Source organism: Malaclemys terrapin, chromosome 13 (genome assembly GCF_027887155.1).
Source record: "Malaclemys terrapin pileata isolate rMalTer1 chromosome 13, rMalTer1.hap1, whole genome shotgun sequence".
Lineage (NCBI taxonomy): Eukaryota > Metazoa > Chordata > Testudines > Emydidae > Malaclemys > Malaclemys terrapin.
The window spans coordinates 30,753,702-30,775,555 of record NC_071517.1 but is presented as its reverse complement, the minus strand read 5'-3'; the positions used below and the strand labels follow the sequence as shown (position 1 = coordinate 30,775,555).

At 58.4% G+C, this 21,854-nt stretch overlaps 1 protein-coding gene across 1 annotated transcript; it reads right to left on the bottom strand.

Annotated features, from left to right (window-relative positions):
* Positions 1-11,976: 11,976 nt before the first annotated feature.
* LOC128848344 (fibrinogen-like protein 1-like protein) lies at positions 11,977-16,730 on the bottom strand. Its single transcript, XM_054048325.1, has 4 exons — positions 16,566-16,730; positions 15,051-15,194; positions 14,225-14,311; positions 11,977-13,073 (listed from the first exon to the last, which is right to left on the bottom strand). Exons 1-4 carry the CDS (start codon positions 16,567-16,569, stop codon positions 12,610-12,612), a joined length of 699 nt encoding a protein of 232 aa, XP_053904300.1. The 5' UTR covers positions 16,570-16,730; the 3' UTR covers positions 11,977-12,609.
* Positions 16,731-21,854: the final 5,124 nt, after the last annotated feature.

Sequence of the window (21,854 nt, the reverse complement as noted above, 5' to 3'; positions counted from 1 at the left end):
GCCCTGCTGACTGCAGGGGCAGGACGGATGTAGAGATGAAGAGCCAGGCCCTGTGCTAGGTGGCATGGGAGCACCAGGGGCCTCTTTCCTCCCCTCCCCCTGTCTGTGCAGGAGTGGGGCAGGGTTCCTACCTTGGGCCCAGACAGCACTAGGGAAAGGGACCAGTCCTTGCACCAGGCCTGCGGGCCGCCATAGGGGCATTGTCCTCCGCCAAGGGGTGCGGCCAGACTCCTAGCTAACTAGTGTGCAAGCTGCCATGGGACCATGTGCTAGCTGGGGAAACAGGCTGCATTTTACCACACAAGCAGTGGGATGCATTCGGCCCAGTGGTCTGGGGCCTCCCCACCCGGTCCCTGCTGGCACATGGCTCCAGCCAGCAGGGTCCAACCCCACGAAGATGCCCTCGGCCCCAGCCCCTGGGCACCATTCTTTAATTTAAATGAAGTGCTGCAGAATCCAGGGACCTGGCCGCAGCATTTAGGCCCAGCGTGATACCCCATAGATGGGGGCTGCCACAGGATGCCCTGGTATGAGGCACCGCACTCCTGCTCCAGGAGTCTGCACGTGGCCAGGCAGAGCTGCGGGCAGAGCCTTCAGTCTCAGGCGAGGAGCGGCTCCGCCTGCAGTGGGAGTGGGATGGACGCTGCCTCCGCCCTACAGGCTCTCTGGATGTGGTCCGGAGGGTAGGGGGCCCAAGGACTCCTCTCTCCCAGCACTAAGGGCCCAAGTCTCTCCTCCCGCTCACATCCCCTCTTTCTCCTCCCCCAGAAAATCCCTCTGGCCCCAGTCTCTCCTCCTCCCCGCCCCAAATGGAAGGGCTGGTGGCCTGGAGATTTACTCTTGCAGACCCATCCCAGCAGCCCCGTATGCTCTGCCTGTGAACCTGGTAACGCCAGGCATGTTCTCCAGCAGCGTGGTGCCCATGGGAGCACCCGGAGAGACAGTGACAGCAGGGCACAGAATTACCATCTGCAGACCTCACTGCTTAGAAGTGTGTGTTTATTTCAAAGCCTGGATCCCGAGGCAGGGCCGTGCAGAGGGTGTTTGAGAAGCTCCCGCCATGCTTGGGATTTCACCTTTCCAGTGACCTCTAGGCCTGCTCATCGCATCGCCGAGCTAAAATGACGCGGAAGAGTCACTCCAGCCGAACGCTGGTGCATGGGAGTCAGCCCAGCGGAGAAAGGCCCAGTGGAAAAAAGCTCAGAAAGTCTGCAGGGAGGGAGAGGAGAAGGAAAGTGTCCCCGTTTCCTGGGTAACCCTGATACTTCCCCCAGCAAGGCCTGTGAAAGCGGGCGGGAGGTTTGGCCATGATACACTCTGACCCTTTTCCCTCCCTTCGTGGAGCAGGGGTTGGCCTCACTGCAGACAGGAGGGTGGGGAAGGGGGGACTAACAGTAGGACGCTGGTTTGATGAGGATGACGGAGGCTTGGCAGTTCCCGCTACAGAAACTACCCCAAGTGATGCTCCCTTTGACGTTCAGTCGAACAGAATGACAAGCCGAGTACCACCAGCCCCCACCAGAGCTAGACACACAGTTCCCACTGGAAGTGTCCTGATCCAGGTCTTTAGCAGAGAACTTCATGTGTCATGCATGGTGCTAGGATTGTATGAAGCCATGGCGTCCCCTGCAATCCCAGTGTAAGAGCCCAGCCTCAGCCTGTAGCCTTTGGACTCGTCTTCCAGACCGAAGAGGTTGTAGTCTGCGTATTTCATGGTGCTGGATGAATCGTGGATGACAAACCTGACCTGGTAGACCTTCTGCTTGGCGATCCGATAGATGTACTCCGTCCCCAACCAGTAGTCATCCTGCACGTTGCCAAAGCCGTACTTGTAGGTGCTCCAGGACTCAGCCCAGGTGATCTGTGTGTTGTGCCGGTTCCGCTGGAGAACCGTCCAGCCCTCACTGGTGCTGTTCAGCTCTCAGTAGACCTCGAATTGATGGAGTCCTGTGGGCTGGATGACAAAGACGCCACTGACCCTGTTCCAGGTTATCTCGCTGCAGTCCTTGGGCCAGGCTGTGGGCAAAACGAAACAAGTTGTCAAGAACAAAACCTCATGGAACAAAACCCCGCTAAGAGTTATGATCACAGTGGAGTTTCCATAAAAACTTTCCTTGGCCTCCTTCCCAACTCCTCCACCGAGGAATAGCAGCTGCATCTTGGCCAGATCAGGCTGCGCTGAGGAGTCCTGGAGGTGAGCTCTGGTCTCTAGCCTCACGCCAGACTGATGTCCCCATAGCTGTGTCTGAGGGAATTCTCACCACTGGCACTCTGCTCCCAGATCTCTGCAGTGTGTGTGTGTGTGTGACCCCTGTGAGGGGGGACAATGCAAGCGGGACACACTTACCACTTACCCTGGGCTACCCGCATGTCACTGGCTCTGCTGCGCCGGAGGCTCCCTTTCCCCTGATCTGTGTGGGGAGGAGAGAGCCGAGTGACGTGAGGGCTTTACGGAGGATATTCCCAGCTCCACAGCTGGGCGTATTCTCAGCACATTCGCCTCCCTGTCCCTCCGCTGGCCCAGCTGTAGGCCTCAGTTATCCGCTGGGCACTGGGGCGCCTCTCCCTGCTGGATTGCTCCAAACTCTGACACCCGCGGGGAGGCAGGAATTCACCCAGAATCCCTCCAGAGCAGAGACCCACCCTGGTACCCTCCTCAGCCTGGCCACAGCCCCGCGTCGCTGCCAAGAACCATCAGCAGGAGGGGGCCGGGCACCAATCCCAGAGGCCTGATAGGCTCTGCCTGCATCGGGCACCAACAGGCTCCTTCCCTCTGGGCCCGGGCCCGTTCGCATATGCGCAGGGCGGCTCCCTGGGCCCAGCTCCCAGCCCTGAGCTCAGGCTCCCCTGGGCCCTGCTGTGTCCCTGCAGGGACAGCACATGTCTCTCCGACAGCCCCTTCTCGAAGGGTGGGAGAAGGGCTGGCAGCAGGCAGGAGAGGCAGGATTTCCTGCCAGCTCTCCAGCCAGCCAGGGCTCTGAGGGACGGGGCGGGAGGCCAGCTTCTCCTGTGTGCCCATCCCCAGCCAATCAGGGCTATGGCGGCAGGGCCAGTCCTCAAAGCACTGCTCCTGATCCATCCAGTGCGGGTGTCATGACTTCGACTAACCCAGACTCCCCTTAGCTGCTCTACCTGGCTCCTGGCCGCTGCCCTCCAGTCTGGCCCAAATGCAGCCACCAACCTCACCGCCCGCTCCCGTGGCTCTGCCCACACCACCCAGAGGCCGATTAAGGTTTATTGGGGAGCTGGGTACAAAGAACATTTGGTCTCCCCAGCTCCCCTCACCATGGGGTCCTGCCTCTTGGTCCTCCTCTTCCCCCACAAGGCTCCACTCCCAGGCCTGGCCGGAAGCTGGCCTGTGGTAAGAGCTGCCCAGGTAGCCCAAGTCACAGTGGGGAGGCCCGGACTCTCCACCTACCCTGGGGATACAGACTGTGGGCTGCTCTCAGGCTCCCTGGCCCCCACCCTGGGCAGGTGGAGGGGCCAGGGCTCCCCACAACTGGCCCCGGCTCCCTGGGCGCCTCTTACCACAGCCAGGCTCCAGCTTCCAGCTTGGCAGGGGACAGAGCCACAGGGGAAGAGGACAAGCGGGGCCACAGTTCTGGAGCCAGTGGCACCCTCACTTTTGCACAGGTTCCGGCGCTCCTGCAGGGGCCCCCAAATTGGCTGGCGCCCCTAGGCACGGGCCCTGTGGGCCTGTGCATTAATCTCCCATTGGTTCTGCCACCCTTTACTCATACGGATAACAGCACTTCAGCACCCCTGCACTCAACACTATCGTGAACTGTACCCAACAGCAGGGCCGGCTCTAGGTTTTTTGCCGCCCCAAGCAAAAAAAATTTTGGCTGCCCCCCGTCCCAGCCCTGGGCTCCTCGCTGCACCCCCCTGCTGTCCCAGCTTTGGGCTCTCCCCACCCCCTGCCGCCCCAGCTCTGGGCTCCCTCATTGCCCCCCACACACACCTCCTGCCGCCCCAGCCCTGGGCTCTCTGCCCCTCTCCCCCACCTGCACCTCCTTCCGCTGCAGCCCTGGGTCACTGGTAACTCGCTCCCACGGCAGGTCATTCAGCATGAATTTTACATGTGCACAGAACACAGACAGGATTGGTTCCCATATGGTTACAGAACTGCAGTAAAGTGGAACGATTTTCAGCTTGTGTGATTGGAGGATATCTGGATGCATATTATAAGACTGACATACATAAATGAGGAAAAGTTGAGGTGCCTTTATTATTCTTTTCTTCCACTCTTTCTTTCTATGGGGAATTTGCCAATGCAATATCACTGTCTTCCTTTTAAACAAACAAACAAACAAACAAACGAACAAAAAGGCAATGGCTGTTGAAAATAGCAATTCCAGTCCTAATAACCACTGGGAAGCATTTCTTGCTCAGTTTTATCCTACTTTTTCTACAGCAAGTTACAGTGGATCAGTAGATTTGATTTGGGAGAAATGAAGTAACAGCCGCCCAAACTGAGCTTGAGCACTCCTGAATTTTGAGGTGTTCAAATCTGGAAGGCAGGTGCGGGGGGGAGCTGTGGCTCCGCAGGGGAGCACGGCAGCATGTATGCAGCAGTGTGTCTGGCGCTGCGCGGAGCCAGACAGGCTGGTCTGAGTGACATGATAAGGGGGCTGGGGGGTTGGATGGGGCGGAGGTTTGGGGGGGCAGTCAGGGGCAGGGAGAAGGGGGGGTTAGATGTGTCAGGGGTTGGGATGGCAGTCAGGGGACAGGCAGCGGTTGGATAGGCATGGGAGTCCCGGGAGTTTGTCAGGGGACAGGTAGGGGGTGGAGTCCTAGGGGGAAAGTTGGGGCGGTCTCAGGAGGGGGCAGTTGGGGACAAGGAGAAGGGAGGCTTAGATAGGGGGTGGGGTCCTGGGGGGCAGTTAGGGATAGGGGTCCCGGGAGGGGGTGATCAGGGAACAGGGTGCAGGGGGGGTTGGGTGGGTTGGGGTTTCTGTGGGGGGCAGTCGGAGGAGGTGGATGGTGGCGGGGGGGGCTACCCTCCCTGTGGACTGTCCTATTTTTTGAATGTTAAAATATGGTATCCCTACCCTTCAGAGTGCAGCTCTCCATTCATAGCAGGCTGCAGCATGAGGTCTTAGCTACCTCCCTCCCTCCCCCTCTTTCCTGTTGGTAGTGGCCAAAGGAATGCTGGGAAATGTAGTTCTTTCCCTGCTCCAGGGCTGGCTCTATAGGAAGGGAGCTAACCAAGGAACTACAGCTCCTAGGACCCCCTGTTGGTTCTCAGCTCCCAGGCTGGATCCCTGCCGCCCCTGCAAATGGGCTGCCCCAAGCACGTGCTTGCTTTGCTGGTGCCTAGAGCCGCCCCTGCCCAACAGCACCCAAAACGGATCCCTTTGGCAAAACAGCTCCATCGGCTCATTACCTTAGGGTTACCATACGTCCGGATTTTCCCGGACATGTCCGGCTTTTGGGGGCTCAAATCCCCGTCCGGGGGGAAATCCCCAAAAGCCGGACATGTCCGGGAAAATCAGGAGGGACGGAGGGCTCGGCAGTGCTCGGCCGGGGCCTCTGGGGCTGGGGTCGGTGGTGCGGGGCCGGGCCGGGGCCGGCGGTGCTCGGCAGGAGCCGGGGGTGCGGGGCCGGGGCCGGTGCAGTGCCGGGCAGGGGTCGCGGTGCCGTGCCAGGAGCCGGGGTCGCGGTGCCATGCCAGGAGCCGGGCGCGCGGCCGGGCCAGGAGCCGGGGTTGCAGTACTGGGCCGGGGGCCGGGGTCGCGGGGCCGGGCTGGGAGCCGCGGCTGGGGGCGCGGTGCCGTGCCGGGAGCCGAGGTTGCGAGGCCGTGCCGGGAGCCGGGCGCACGGTGCCGGGCGGGGGTCGCAGTGCCGTGCCGGGAGCCGGGGTTGCGGTGCCATGCCGGGAGCCGGGCGCGCGGCCGGGCCAGGAGCTGGGGTTGCAGTACCGGGCCGGGGGCCAGGCCCACGGGGCCGTGCCGGGAGCCGGGCCCGCGGTGCCGGGGTCGCGGTGCCGTGCCGGGAGCCGGGGTCGGGCCGGGAGCCGGGCCGGGGGTGCGGTGCTGGGCCGGGAGCCGGGCCCGCGGTGCCGGGCGGGGCTCGCGTGCCGAGCCGGGAGCCGGGGTTGCGGTGCCATGCCGGGAGCCGGGCGCGCGGCCGGGCCAGGAGCCGGGGTCGCAGTACCGGGCTGGGAGTGGGAAGGGCCTGGCTGCCGGAGAGCACAGGGGACCTGAAGCAGAGCAGGGCTGGGGATGGGCAAGTGGAGCTGGGGAGCTCCAGCTTGGCAATTCCCCAGGCTGAGGCTTGGTAAGGCCCAGGGTGGTACTGGGGCTGCAGAGGTGCCACCTGGGCATAGGCAAAAGCAGCTGATCCAACCCCCTTGGCAGCGATGAGTGGCCATGACAGATGCAGTCTTAGGGTTACCATATTTAAAAAATAAAAAAAGAGGACACTCCACGGGCCCTAGCCCCGCCCCTTTCCCACCCCCGGCCCCGCCGCAACTCCGCCCCTTCCCCAAAGTCCCCGCCCTAACTCCCCCTCCTCCCTCCCAGCCACGCGAAAAGGGCTGCCCGAGTGCTACCGGCTTTACAGTTTGCCGGGCAGCCTCCAGACCCTGCGCCCCCGGCCGGCGCTTCCCCAGCGCAGCTGGAGCCCGGGAGGGGAAGCGCCCAGCTGGGGGCGCAGGGTCTGGAGGCTGACCGGCCAACCATGAAGCCGGTAGCGCTCTGGCTTTGGGCAGCCCCTATGCCTCCGGACCCTGCGCCCCTGGCCGGGCAGTTCCTCTCCTGGGCTCCAGCTGCTCTGCTCCTCCCTGGACTCAGACTTCGGCTCTGTTTAACAGCCAAGCTGCCCGAGCCAGCGCTACCGGCTTCGGGCAGCCCCATGCCTCCAGACCCCAGCCGCCGGCCGGGCACTTCCCCTCCCCGGCTCCAGCTGCTCTGCTCCGACAGCTGGGGTCCGGAGGCAAGGGGGCTGCCCGAAGCCGGTAGCGCTGGCTCGGGCAGCTTGGCTCTTAAACAGAGCCGAAGTCTGAGTCCGGGGAGGAGCAAAGCAGCCGCGGGAGGGGAAGTGCCCAGCCGGTATTTTTCCTGGACATGTTCAGCTTTTTGGCAATTCCCCCCGGACGGGGGTTTGATTGCCGAAAAGCCAGACATGTCCGGGAAAAACCGGACATGTGGTAACCCTATGCAGTATGCCCCAGAGAAAGGGGGCTAGATGACGACTGGCAGTAGCCACTGAGGCAAGGTGGGCATGGGGGAGAGGGTTCCCCTGGGAAGGGAGAGCCAGAGTGTGGGGGCACTGCTTTGGGACAGCACCCCAAGGTAAGGGGCACTGGGGTCTGTGAGGGACATGGGGGCCTGAAGCAGGAGAGACACCGGCCAGCAGGAGGCGCTCCTAGTGCTGGAATTGAACTAATTCCTGGATGACCAGCAGGAGGCGCCGCGCCAGTGAGTCAGCGATCTGCTACATGGCCAAATAAACTAGTTCCTTTGAAGCAGTAAAACAAGAATTCTGTGATTAAACCTCTCAGCCCCTTAGAAAGGCACAGCGGGGCGGGAGCCTGGAGGGACGAGGGGAGGGTAGTGCACGGAAGGAGGGGTCGTGTGGGCATCAATGCAGAACGGTCTAGTTAACGGCCCCTAAATGCACTTTCTGCACAGAACTACTGCAGCTTCTCAAGCCCCAAACTGCACAAAGTCTGGAAACGGACAATTCAGGGATTCAGCCAGTTCCCCCCGGTCACATCACCGGGATCACTCCACAGGCTTAGCCTGGCTGCTCTGCCCTCTGGCCAGGCTGCCCTTTGGTCTGTGAACAGCCCTGGAAACGGGGTGGGATGCACGGCTGGACAAGGGACGTTTTTAGGAAGCTCTGCAGTGCAGGTTGCAGAGCAATGGGAGTTGAGGCAAGGAAACTAGTTGGACGTGTTGTCAGTTTCAGGGGACAAAGTTGAGTGGCCGGTGTCAGACTGCTGGAGTGGAAGGTCCTAGACCAGTGGGGTGGTGCTGGGTTCCTTTCATTGTCCGTCTCCAGACTTCCTGACGTTCGGTGTCCAAAGGCCTCATTGTTTTGTCCAGAAAATGTAGTATTGCTTTGGACGGTAGATGGCCCCACTGACACACGTTCAGCATTAACTCTTCTTACGGATTGTGGGGAGGGATTGCTGAACAGTTTGCATTCCCTTCTCTAGAGAACAAACAAAGCAATTCCCAGCCCGGAGCAGAGCAGATCCATTCTCCTGTGTTTCTCTCTTGTGCTGTGTGTACATGAGCAAACGGCCTGTTCAGCTCTCATGCTGCCCCCTCTCCTGCCGTATTTGCCATTGCAACAAAGTTGACTTTTTCCCACAGAAAATTTTGCTTTCCCCGAAACCACATTTCTGCTGGAAAAAGTTTTGCCCAGCTGGAGCAATTTCCTTGTGTGATGGTGCCCCCCCCCCCAATGCTTTATGGAATGTGCTTATGAATGTATATATGACATAACTAGAATATGTTTTATGCTACATATGCCATGTAACATATCTCTGTAAAGGTTATGATCTACTGAATCTATTAATCCTCTTGGTGTGAATGTATCATTTTTGTACTTGAAGTTAGGAATATTGGCTGTATACTTGCTTGATTTTAACTAGCCTAGTAGAGCATTTGGTCAGCTTCCTGAGAAAAGTGCAAATTAGGTGCCCAATCAAAAACCACTTCAGCCAACAATGCACTTGAAGATGCCAATCCACATCAGAGCCTTCCCAGGATTGTGGCTTGGCTGGTAAAAACTGACTCATGCATGGACATGTGACTTGCCCATGTGACTCCAGAACTCCATCTTGGAGCTGGACTTTGCATAGAAGAGAGGAGGGGGTCTCCACCCACAAGAGAAAGTCTATTTAACCCCCTGGGAGACCCCTCCATTTTGTCTTCAGCTGGCTAAAGGAATAGCCTCTCCACCCCCAAGAATACCTGAAAGAGACTGGAACAAAGGACAGTAACTACAGGGAATGTGAGTGATTGCTGGACCCAGACTAGAAGGAGACTAGTCTGTAAAAAGGAGCATTCTGGAACTGGTGAGGTTTTTATCTGTACCCAGTTGTATTACTGTATTAGACTCAGACATGCGTGTTTTATTTTATTTTACTTGGTAATTCACTCTGTTCTGTCTGTTACTACTTGGAACCACTTAAATCCTACTTTCTGTATTTAATAAAATCACTTTTTCCTTATTAATTAACCCAGAGTATGTATTGATACCTGGGGGGGGCGGGAAACAGCTGTGCATATCTCTCTATCAGTGTTATAGAGGGCAAACAATTTCTGAGTTTACCCTGTATAAGCAGGGGTGTGGAGAGGGGTCGAGGCAGGCAGGGAGAGGGAGCAGGGTGGTTAGATGGGTCGGGGGTTCTGGGGGAGCTGTCAGGGGGGCAGGGGGGTGGAGAGGGGTCAAGGAGGCAGGGAGCAGAGCGGGTTGGATGGGTCAGGAGTTCTGGGGGTACTGTCAGGGAGCAAGGAGCAGTTGGATAGGGCATGGGAGTCCCTGGGGTCTATCTGGGGGTAGGGGTGTGAATATGGGGTGGGGGTGTGGATAAGGGTCAGGGCAGTCAGGGGACAGGTACGGTCCTAGGGGGGCAGTTAGGGTGGGGGGTTCTCAGGAGGGGACAGTCGGGGGACAAGAAGCAGGGAGGCTAGATGGCGGTGGGATCCTAGGGGGCAGTTAGTGGTAGGGGTCCCAGGATGGCACAGTCAGGGGACAAGGAGTGGGGGGATTGGGCGTTCTGAGCGGGGCAGTCAGGGGGTGGGAAGTGGGAGGGCGTGGATGGGGGCGGGGCAGGGCGGGGGCAGGGCTAGAGCGGGGCTCCCCCCCGTCCTCTTTTTTGATTGTGGAAATATGGTAACCCTAGCAGACAGGCCCCAGGGTAGGGTTACCATATTCTGTGCCTCCAAATGGAGGACACTCCACGGCCCCCGGCCCCGCCCCCAGCCCCGCCCATACCCCGCCCCAACCCCGCCCCCTCCCAAAAGTCTCCGCCCCCTCCCCTGCTTCCCGCGAACATTTGATTCGCGGGAAGCCTGAAGCAGGTAAGGGGGGTGTGGGGGGGAGGAGGCGCGGCCCAGGCTGGCCCCCCGGCGGCTCCAGCCTGGGTCGGCTCGGGCCCTGGGGTGCCGGCCCCGGCCGACCACCCCCAGCCCGCCCAGCACTGCCGGCCCCCGGCGGCCCGGCGCACCCCCGGGCTCCCCGCGGGCCCGGCTCCCCGCGGGCCCGGCTGACCTGCTCCCCGCCGGCCCGGCTCCCCGCGGGCCCGGCTGACCTGCTCCCCGCCGGCCCGGCTCCCCGCGGGCCCGGCTCCCCGGCTCCCCGCCGGCCCGGCTCCCCGGCTCCCCGCGGGCCCGGCTGACCGGCTCCCCGCCGGCCTGGCTCCCGCGGGCCCGGCTGACCTGCTCCCCGCCGGCCCGGCTCCCCGCGGGCCCGGCTGACCGGCTCCCCGCCGGCCCGGCTGACCGGCTCCCAGCCCGGACCCCGGCCCGGCACCGCGCCCCCGGCTCCCCGTCCGGCACCGCGCCCGGCACTGCGCCCCTAGTTCCCGGCCCGGCACCATGCCCCCGGCCCCGCACCGGCCCCGCACCGCCGGCCCTGGCCGAGCACCACCCAGCCCTCCCGATTTTCCCGGACATGCCCGGCTTTTGGGGATTTCCCCCCGGACGGGGATTTGAGCCCCCAAAAGCCGGACATGTCCGGGAAAATCCGGACGTATGGTAACCCTACCCCAGGGTGTGGGGTGGATGAGCTCCCTATAGAGCAGCAGCAGCCCTGAGGGAGCAGGTAGGATCTCCGTGAGGTCGACTCCCGCTGTGGCCGGGGGTCGCTGCCTTTTGGAGCGCCGGGCAAGGAGGATGGGGAGGGCCTGGCTCCCGGCTCGGCCGGAGATTGGCTGAGGTGAACAGGCTCGAGCTGCGTGCCCCAGCCACAGCCGCAGCCGCCCCAGCTCCACTCCCTGCAGAAGGGTGACAAGACACCCTACCATGCCACCCTTCCTTCTGCGCTGCTGCTGACGGCAGCACTGCCTTCAGAGCTGGGTGCCCGGCCAGCAGCTGCCGCTCTCCAACTGCCCAGGCCTCCCCACACACATGGGTCCCACGGGCATGGACAGCCCCCTGACCACGGAGCCTTCCTAGACCATTGCACCCTGGGCGGTTGCCCACTCCCAAATCCAGCCCTGCTCATTGACTTTCAATGGGCTCTGTGCTCCTAAGTAACTCGTGACCTTTGGAAAATCCCTTCCCCCATTTTTGCTTGTTGCTATGTGAGTGTCCTACTGCGGCCAGCAAGCAACAGCCCTTACAGGAGACAGCCCCTGGGTCTGTGACCTCTTCACCGAAGCACATGGCCAGGCAAAGCTGGGGGCAGAGACCTGATTCTCAGGCTGAGGAGCGGCTCCACCTGCTGTGGGAGTGGAATACACCCCGTGTCTGCCCCACAGGCTCTCTCTGGGTATTGTATCGACAGCAGGTAGCCCATAGTCTCCTCTCCCAGCATCCCAGTCTCTCCTCCCCCAAACGTGAGAAAGGACTGGTGGCCCAAGGAGTTACTCTTGGTGCAGTTGGCAGCAACGGGCCCATCCCAACAACCCTACACTAGGGCCTGATCCAACGCCCACTGAAGTCAATGGAAGATTGTCTGTTATCAACTGGCTTTGGACTAGGACCTACTTGCACACGTGGACAGTAATTCAAGGTACTGATTAAAGGGCCCCTCAGGCCAATGCTGCAGCTACCCAGATATCGTCAGACGTGCAGGCCTGGCTTTCAAATCCTGCTAGGCCATTGCCGAAAATTCCCTCACAGCAACCACAGACCCCTAAGACTGTGGGGCAAGGAACCCAGCCAGGTCTACCAGCCCAACTCCCCCAAGGCAGGACGGCTGAGAATACTGGGAATGGATCTACGCAGTACGGTGCCCACGAGAGCACAGCAGAGAGTAAGTGGCACGCAAAAGAAAGTTACCAACCGGGGCCACCACATTTAAAATGCCTTTTTAATGTGAAGCTTTAATCCCTGCTAATGAGCAGTAGAGCGGGTGTTTATAAAAACCCTTCTCTGTTTCTGGATTTCCCCACCCCTGTGACCTCTGAAACTGCCCATGAGTCTGAGAGCAAAAGACACTGAAAAGTCACTACGGATCCGAGGCATTTACTCTCCCCGGAGCTTCTACATCTGCATACTGCAAGTTTTGCAAATGATTCTTCTGATTACGAAAATCACTATGTCAAGTCAACGCAAAGCACAAGTGCCCAGCAGAGATTAGCTCGGAAAGTGCACGGAAGAAAAGAAAAGAAAAGAGAAAGTTGCCCCATTTTGGATAAACATGATACTTCCCCCTCCGAGTTGGGTGTGAGGTTTGGCCATGACACACGCTGACCCTTTTCCCTCCCTTCGTGGAGCAGGGGTTGGCCTCACTGCAGACAGGAGGGTGGGGAAGGGGTGACTAACAGTAGGACGCTGGTTTGATGAGGATGGCGGAGGCTTGGCAGTTCCCACTACAGAAACTACCCCAAGTGATGCTCCCTTTGACGTTCAGTCGAACAGAATGACAAGCCGAGTACCACCAGCCCCCCTCATAGCTAGACGCACAGTTCCCACCGTAAGTGTCCTAATCCAGGTCTTTAGTGGAGAACTTCATGTTGTCATGCACGGTGGTAGGATTGTTTGAAGCCATGGCGTCCCCTGCAGTCCCAGTGTAAGAGCCCAGCCTCAGCCTGTAGCCTTTGGACTCGTCTTCCAGACCAAAGAGGTTGTAATCTGCGTATTTCATGGTGCTGGATGAATCGTGGATGACAAACCTGACCTGGTAGACCTTCTGCTTGGCGATCCGATAGATGTACTCCGTCCCCAGCCAGTAGTCATCCTGCACGTTGCCAAAGCCATACTTGTAGGTGCTCCAGGACTCAGCCCAGGTGATCTGTGTGTCGTGCCGGTTCCGCTGGAGGACCGTCCAGCCCTCGCTGGTGCTGTTCAAGTCACAGTAAACGACAATCTGGTGGAATCCTGTGGGCTGGATGACGAAGACGCCACTGACCCTGTTCCAGGTTATCTCGCTGCAGTCCTTGGGCCAGACTGTGCACAAGAGAGAGATCGCTTTCACTAAACCCCGTGGAACAGAACCCTGCTCAGCTCTTCCCACCCTGGGTCAGTGAGAAAGGGCCCCTCCGGTGTGCCACAGACAGCAGTGTCTGCACTGACACCCCGCATGCTTTGCCAGCCCATTGTCAAAGAGGCTTCAACAAGGGATGCAGACACTGAGCCCGAATCTGCTGGCACAGTCCTGTCACCCACTCCTGGGCAGTTTATTCTCTAACTAGCTACTTTGCACGTGCACACGTAGGTTTCCCAGAAGACAAACAGGCCCCTGTTCATACTCTGCAGGGGTTTTCGGGGAGGTGTTTAACACGGCAGACATGATGCGTGGGACACTGCGAGCTAACAGCACCGTGTGTCCTGTGGGGTGACTGTATCTTACAGCAGCGGGTTCTGCACCCCCTCAGCTCTCAGCAAACTCCTGTGCCAAGGGCTCTCCAACAGGGCGTGTGTGCTGAGGCCACCGACACCAGCTGCCAAGGAAAGGAGGAGTCAAAGGATCTGTGGAGTCAAAGGATCTTGCCACTCATCCCAAATTTTGGCTGCAAACTCCCCACACCTGCAGTAGTGAGGGACACGGCCCAGTGGGTCACAGCCCTGGGTCCTGGATCCCACACAGTCTATCAGTGGTGCCACTTTTCCTGCAGAAAGATCGTGACCCAAAGCTTCTCCTCTGCAGGACACGTTACAGCCTGTGTGTATCAAGCCCTTTCCCCCACACCCTCCCACCCTCTGTCACCAGAGTTCCTGCTCCCAGGGGCCTGTATAATCCCTGGGGATTCCCCTATGGCCCGGTCAGACAATGCATCCCAATGCCTTGTTCTGCCCTGCAGGGAGAAGCTGTGTGAATAACTCTTGTTGTTCTTCATATCAGAGGGGTAGCCGTGTTAGTCTCAATCTGTAAAAAGCAACAGAGGGTCCTGTGGCACTTTTAAGACTAACAGAAGTATTGGAGCATAAACTTTCGTGGGTGAATCTTGCGTCTGATGAAGTGGGCATTCACCCACCAAAGCTCATGCTCCAATACTTCTGTTAGTCTTAAAGGTGCCACAGGACTCTCTGTTGCTTCTTGTTGTTCTTGCATCTCATTTCTGCAAGGCGTGGATAGGTGAAGCGTGGGATACTCTTACCGTGGGCCTCTGGTAACTGCGGGTCACTGGCTCGGCTGTGCCGCAGGTTCTCTTTCCCCTGATCTGTAGGGACAGGAATTGGGAGATCTGCGTGACATGAGGGGTTTTCAGAGACTGTCTCCCAAGCACCAGAGAGTGTTAGCAGTGCATTCGCCTCCCCTTCTCCGTGTCCCTGAAACCCTCATCCAGGACAAACCGTTCTTCTGCCCACACTTCTGTAAACCCCCCTCACCGCTCTACCTGGCTTCCGTCTGCTCCTCTCCAGTCTGGCCCAAATGCAGCCACCAAACTCACCGCCCGCTCCCGTGGCTCTGCCCACACCAACTTGTGCCTTCCAGTCCCTTCCCTGGCTCTGCAGCTCCTCCTGCAGCAGCTTCCAGCCCCCGCGCCTCCCCTCCAGCTCTGCACAGCCCTGCCCTGCCTAGCTCGAGCTCTGTGTTAATTCTGCACCAGTCGCCCTGCTGCCCGAGCACCCCCATCTCATCCCGTCTGCCCCTGCCTGGCTCGGGCCCACGCTGCACCAGTTCACTCCTCCGCGCCCCCTCTGCTGCCCAAGGCAACCAGCACCTCCTGGCTTTGTCCCATGCTGCTCCCTGCACTGCAATGGGCCAGCCCCTGTGCCCCTCCGAACCTCCCTCCCTCCCTCAAACCACCAAAGAGCTCAGTGTGGTTTGAATAGAGAGCTACGGTTGGATTGTAATTTCTCCCAGTGGCTTCAGGCCTCCATAATCCCCAGGCAGCCAGTGAGTGACGTCCTGGGGCCCCAGGGCTGGCAGGGATCCCTAGGGCCAGAGGGGAGGGCTATAGAAGCAGACACATGACACACCTGCCTTCAGGTGCTTTGGGTGGATGTTCCGGATTGCATGGGTGGGTCCCTTTAAGATGTTCAGGTTGTGTATTTCCAGGGTGAGAATTGGGGCTGACAGGGCCAGCAGGCCGGCGAGGAGCAGGAGACGAGGGCACCGGGCATCTGCAAAAGGGAAGAGCCGGTGAGAAGCTGGGAACACAAACCCGCCCTTCAGGAGCCGCAACTCCCAGTTCCCTCTGCCCGGGAACAGCACAACCGAGAGCTGGGACTGCTGGACCCTCCCGCCTCGCCCAGCACAGCCTGGCACTGCCGCCCTCGCCCATCAGTCTGGCTGGGCAGCCGGCCACCGGCCAGGCATGCACGGGGCAGAGAGGAGACGCTAGGAACCGGCCCCGTTGGGACAGAGACTCCCAGGAGGGGGGCGGGTGCTGAGGAGTTTGGGACTCGCCCTGGAGAAATGTTCCCGCCCCACAGAGACAATCCTGTACCATGGAAATAACCGGGCAGGGAAGGGCGGGAGAGTGGGTGAGAGAAAGGGAAAATGGAGATTGGGGCTGGGGGGGCACTGAGAGCCCTGGGAAGGCCTGAAGGGTGGGTAATGAGAGCCCCACGGACAGGGGGGTGGGGGGTATGGCCACAGAGCCGCAGGGAGGGGAACCCTGAGGTGTGGGGGCTGGGTGGGTACTGGGAGTTCCTCCTGAAGGGATGTGGGTTGGCCAAGGTCACTCAGCCCCGGGGTGTGGGAGGGGGACAGGCTGAGGACACTCAGAGCCCCAGGAAGTGCGGGGGGGGCTGAGGGGAGGGACTGGCCAGGGGCACTCAGAGCTCGGGGGAGGGGCTATCCGGGGGGGCACTCACAGCACCAGGAGGTGGGTGGGGGAGGGGCACACAGGATTTCAGGAATTCCCTGGCAGTGAAGAGCTGCTGGCGGCAGGGAGGAGCCAGCCGTGACAATCCTCACTTGGGATCCCTGGCTGGGCTAGTGGCTATGGGGGCCCGTGGCCCAGCTGCAGCGGAAGGTGACCTGAAGGAAATGCCTCGGCCTCCAGCTAGGAAGGGCCTGGGCCAGACAATGACCCACCGCGCAGTGTCCCAGTTCCCTGCCCCCCACCTGCGGGGCACGGCCCCTCCTCTGTAGGGAGGTTGGCATGTACCTTAGTGCTGCTTCCTCCATCCCCAAAGGCCTCTCCAACCCCTGCCGTTCAGTACGCACATTACCCAGCTGTGACATACCGGGGGGGGGAACCCTTCGGGGATGTGGGGGCTGTCACACAGCTGGGCAATTTAACCCAGCTGGGCTGGGGTGACTGTCTCCCTGGAGCTGGGGTCTCAGCCCAGGTGTCTCTCTGCCCTTCCCCCCAGTTGCCCCCGGGCAAGGTGGGAGCGCCCCACGTTGCGTTCCAGCCCCACATTCACACCCACAAGTGCTGGTGGGTTCCAATCCCAGCTGAACACGCCCACCCGGCCCTAGTGCGGAGCAGAATGGCCCAGCGCTGCCCCAAAGACCCTCTGGCTCTCCGAGCCCACTCTTACCCATCACCGCAGCACGTCTGGCCCAGGCTGAACGCTGCTGCTCTGTGCAGAGAGGCTGGCACTTCTCACTCCTGCGTACGAGGGGCAGGTGCTGCTACCGACTGCTCCCCCTAACCCCGCCCTGCTGCGCTCTGGGGATGCTGCCCTGCTGTGGAGCTTTCAGGTGTCTTGAACTGGAATTTGTTTGGAGAGAAACTGCTAAGGAGCCTTATCAGCCCCGAGCAGAGAGTACCTGGGAGCCTGCCTGGGTCGGGCGGGTCTGGTACAGCCTCCCCCAGATAAGGCTCTTCCCTGGACCTGCCACCCATTGGAATCTGGAACGATTCCCTCCGAGGTAACACCCGGGGCAGCCAGGGTAGGGCAGGGCACGGCCTGCTCCCCGGGAGCGTTAGGGCTTTCAGGAGTCAGAGGTGTCAGCGGAGCAGGTTGTACGTTAAAGCAGCGAAGGCAGTTGGGGGGCAGCGGAATTGGGTGCTTTGCCATTGCACTTGATCAGCTCAATTTGAAAATTCTTTCAAAGGAAATCCAGATGTATACATCTGACTGGGGTACATGTACACACATACACACGCACACTCACAGGTGCACACACTCATGTGCACATACACGTACACACATACGCACATGTACACATACACATATATACAGACGTACACATACACGCACACACGCTGTCCCTGGAGCGCCCCAGGATGGGACTGACGGGGTGGCTGGCTATTATGGAGGCAGAAGGGGGTTGGGAGAAAATAATCAAGAAGAACTTTTGCTGAAAATGCAAACCTAAGCTGGAAATCTGTGCAGGGCTGGGCTCAGATCTTTTGAGCTGCTCTTATTAAAAGTGGTCCTGTACTTCCTGGTTTGCGTCGGACCCAGGCAGGAGACTGGGCTGCTGTCAGCTGTAGAAGCCATTGGAATGAGCCAGGTCGGAATGAGCCAGGCCCTCAGAGCCTTCTGCCACCAATCGCCCCAGCAGTCACTGATCCACACCAAACCACGTCCTTCCAGTCAGGCAGTTTCATATGCACACGTCAAACCCTTGGTTTGCCACTCAGACACCACGGTGATGGGCACAGTAAGGACCGAGAGACGCTAAACAGGCAGACAGACAAGGAAATAGTGGCCCTGGCTACAGGTGTGTGTGTGGTGCAAACGGATGAACACCAGTTGCTGGCTGAAGGCACAACCTTAATTCCCACATCTCCTGTCTGTCAGCTATCGTTCGCTAGGCAGCCTGAGCTCCGATTTCTAACGCAGCGTTTTGCTCTGGCCTATTGTGGTTCTCATGTCCGGGGGCGCCTTGGCCCCTGGTATCAGGAGCGGTGCTAAAGAGGCTGCTTTTCAAAGGTCCTTAAGTAGGGTTGTCAACTTTCTACTTGCACAAAACCAAACGCCCTTGACCCAACCCCTTTCATGCCCTTCCTCAAGGCCCCACCCCGACTCACTCCAGCCCAGCCCACCTCCCTCAGTCGCTCGCTCTCACACCCTCACTCACTTTCACTGGGCTGGGGCTGGGGGTTGGAGTGCAGGGAGGGGTGAGGGCTCCGGTGGAGATGCGGACTCTGGGATTGGGCTGGAGATTAGGGGTTTGGGTTACCAGAGGGGGATCCGGGCTGGGGCAGAGGGTTGGGGTGCGGACTCTGGGGGGAGTTTGGGTGCGGGAGTGGGCTCAGGGCTGGGGTAGGGGATTGGGGTGCGGGTGGGGGTGTGGGGTCTGGGAGGGATTAGGGTACAGGAGGGGTTTCCGACCTGGGGCAGGGGGTTGGGGTGCCGGGTGTGAGGTCTGGGAGGGAATTTGGGTGTGGGAGGGGGTTCCGACCTGGGGCAGGGTTTCTGGGTGCGAGATCCGGCCAGGCGGTGCTTACCTAAGCCAACTCCTGGTCAATGGCACACCGGTGCTAATGCAGGCTCCTGACCCCTGGTCTCCCTCCGCTGGCAGGCTCTGAGCAAGGCCTGCCCAGAGAACATGGATGACGAGCTCTCGATCCTGCTGACAGCACCCCCCAGCACAGACAAACTCCAGCACATCCTGGAGGTGAGCAGAATGGGGAGGGGCCGCAGGGGTTTTACCTTAGCCCTGGGGACTCCTAGAAAGAAGAGACTGGAAAATCCATGTTTCTATTCGATCCTTCCGAGTATGCATTCGTGATATAAACTCACTGGGTGACCTTGGGGTAACTCACTTCCCCCTTACGGCATCAGTCTTCTCCACTATCAAATCTACACTGGGGAAGAAGGACAGAAGCCCCGACAATCACCTTCACCTCTGGGTGTCTGGTCCTGGGAGCCGAAACCAACTGGAATATCTGCCCCATCTCCTAAACTGCCCTGTCTTTCCCTCCTAGGGCCTTGTCCTTAGTGCTCAGCCTGGCCCCTTCCCAGCTTGTCCCTGACCTTTGAAGGACTCTCCAAGCCCCTCCCATGCCTGCTTCCCTTGGGGTCTCTCTCCTGGCTGAGCACAGGCTGCCCTTCTATCTCTCAGCAGGCCTGGGTCCTAGTCACAGGCTGCGTCTTGTCACGTGACCCACACACTTATTCCCTTCACCCTAGGGAGCTGCATCACCTGGACCAGGTGCAGTTGAGCTCCAACATCTTTCCTGGCCATCTCACCCTGGGACAGGTTGAAACTGGTAACCTGTGGTAACAGTAACTGGTTGCTCGCAAAGGTGCTGAAGACACAATGGAAGAGGAAATCCTTTGGCCTGGATTGAAATTATTCCGACTGAAAGCGAATGAGAGAAAATAGGTCCAGAGTTCTCTTCCTAGCAGCAGAAAATGTAGCGATTGATATAGGTTCAGGTCAGAAAGGACCATTATGTGCATCTAGTCGCCCCTCCTGTATAACTCAGGGCCTAGAATGTCACCAAGTGGTTCCTTCAGCCAACCATAGCATGGGACTGAGCCAGAGCACGTCTTTTGGAACGACATCCACATGCAGGAGAGCCAGCTGGCTACCAGAAAATCTCTCTTCTGCAGTGACGTGGGGTTAAGGGACACAGGGGAAAAGACATGGAGGCTGTGACTAAACTGAGAGCAGCAAGGCCAGGAAAACCAGGGTTAGGTCCCAGGCCTGGCTATCAGATCTGCTGTTTTCTATTCCTGGCTTTGGGACCATGAGCGAGTCTCTGCACCACTGGGTGCCTCGGTTTCCCCAGCTATCAAATGGAGCTAATCAAGGTTTTGTTTGTTATCCCCATTTTACAGGGTGGGAAACCGAGACACAGTTGGGACCTGTCTACACTACAGGTCTGTCGTGCGTTTGTAATCTGCTGACCCCCACAGAGCCTATGGACAACACAGCTCCTAAAGATATGTTTGTTCTGTGCTTATCCCCTATGTACCAGTAGGGCTGGACAGCATTTCTCACTGTGATGTGGGGAGCAGGTCCTGGGTACTAGGGGTCTGAAGAAGCTCTCAAGGACTAATTTTTTAAAAATAATTGTTATCAATGAATTGAAAGAAAACATACAATCACTGCGGATAAGATTGGGGGGTGACAAAATACAGGCAGAGTGGTAATTCCTGATGGGGAGAGGGCAGTGATACAGAGCGATCTGGCTCATTCGGCCAGCTGGACCCATTCAAAGAAAACAAATTTGAGCAGAGCCCAATGCAAGGTCCTATACGTGGCAACAAAGCACGCCGGCCACACCTCCAGAATGGGGACGTGTATCCAGGAAAGCAGTGACTCTGAAAAGGATTTAGGGGCCAGAGTGGAGAAGCCACTCAACATGAGCTCCCAGTGGGATGCTGTGGTGAACAGGGCTAAAGCCATCATTAGACGAAGGAGCAGAGCCGTGAGTAGGATAGGGAGGTGACACAGCAGCAGTGAGACTGCTATTGGAATAGTGCCTCCAGTGTTGGTGTCCTCCTTTGAAAAAGATGGTCCTAGAAATTGGAGCTGGGCAGCAAAGAGCCACCAAATGTTCTGAGGGCTGGAGAAAAATGCCTTCTAGTGAGCTATTGAAAGAGGTCAACCTGTTTAGCTTATCAAAAGAAGATTGAAGGGGACTTCATTGAAGTGTTGAAGTGCCTTAATGGAGAGAAAATACTGGGTATTAAAGGGCTCTCTAGTCTACCAGAGAAAGGCAGAACAAGACCCAATGGCTGGAAGATGAAAAGAGACAAATTCCTATGACAAATAAGGCACAAATATTCAACAGCGAGGATGATTGAACACAGGAAGAAGCTACCAAGGAAAGTGGTGGGTTCTCCATCTCTTGATGTCATTAATAAAGACTAGATGCCTTTCCGGAATGTGTTTGCCCCAAAAGTAGCTATTGTGGTAGACAGGAGGCCTGTGATATGCAGGGGGTCAGATTAGATGCTCTAACTGTCTCTTCTGGCCATAAAGTCTACTCATTTCTGAGAAACCGAGTGTAGCACTGGGAGCAGCCTCTGCTGTTTTACTGTCTAGCCGGCTTGCTTCCTAGAATGAACACTCATTGAGTGGGGTGATCCACAGGGAGTAGCTCAAACCTCCAAAGTGTCTGCCCTGTGGCAGGACATTAGCACTGCAGGGGAGGGGTGGGTGTGGCAGTGACATCACAAAGGCCTTTTGCAGGACCTCAGCCTATTGGCCAAAGGTGCAGGGAAGGTGGTGACCTCACAGAGAGATGCTGACATCAGCCAGGCAGGACAGGGGCGCAGGGCCAGGGAAACCTCAGAAACCCCTGTGGCTTTGCTTCAGCAAGTCTCCTTCTCGAGATCTCTCTTTGAGGTCTGAGAGAGTATTTGGGTTCATGTATGTGACCACCAGGAGGAACCTCTTTTGAGTTTTCTCTTTTCTTTTTCCTGATTTTACTAGAAAACAGACGTCCCTGTTTAGAAGGTAAGAGCCTCCGAGAGGTTTGGAACCTGTTCAGTCTGATGCATCTGGCGCCAGCTGAATTCTAGGCATGGAAAACACTAGCTTAAGGTGGTCGAATTTTATTCCTCACCTGGGATTTTGTCCCTTAGAATCACTGGGGACATTAGGGTTTGTCCTTTTTGTTTTACCTTTTCCTCCATCCCTCCCTCCTTTCTCTTCATCTCTTACATCTTCTGTCCTTTCCTCTGTTCCCCTCCCACCACCAGGAGGACTCTGTCTGTGTGTCGTGGGGGGTGCTCTGCAGTGGGAACAGTGACAATTCTCCAACTTTGGGCAGTCGAGAGCCTGGGTGAGATAAGGGGCGTTAAAGCCCTTTGTGAAGGAGAAAGGGGAGTTTCACGGTGTTGAGCTCCAAGGAATTCTAAACTTTGCTAAAACATCTAGTCTGCATAAACCAGAAATGGTCGAAGCCACATTGTAAC

Bases quoted from the DNA above. Each gene is read 5' to 3' on its own strand.
- LOC128848344 (XM_054048325.1), bottom strand. The intron at 14,312-15,050 runs GTGTGTCATGTG...CATGTCACGCAG, and splicing joins CCCAAAGCACCTGAAGGCAG to ATCTCCCAATTCCTGTCCCT. The intron at 13,074-14,224 runs GTAAGAGTATCC...TCTTGTGCACAG, and splicing joins GCAGTTACCAGAGGCCCACG to TCTGGCCCAAGGACTGCAGC.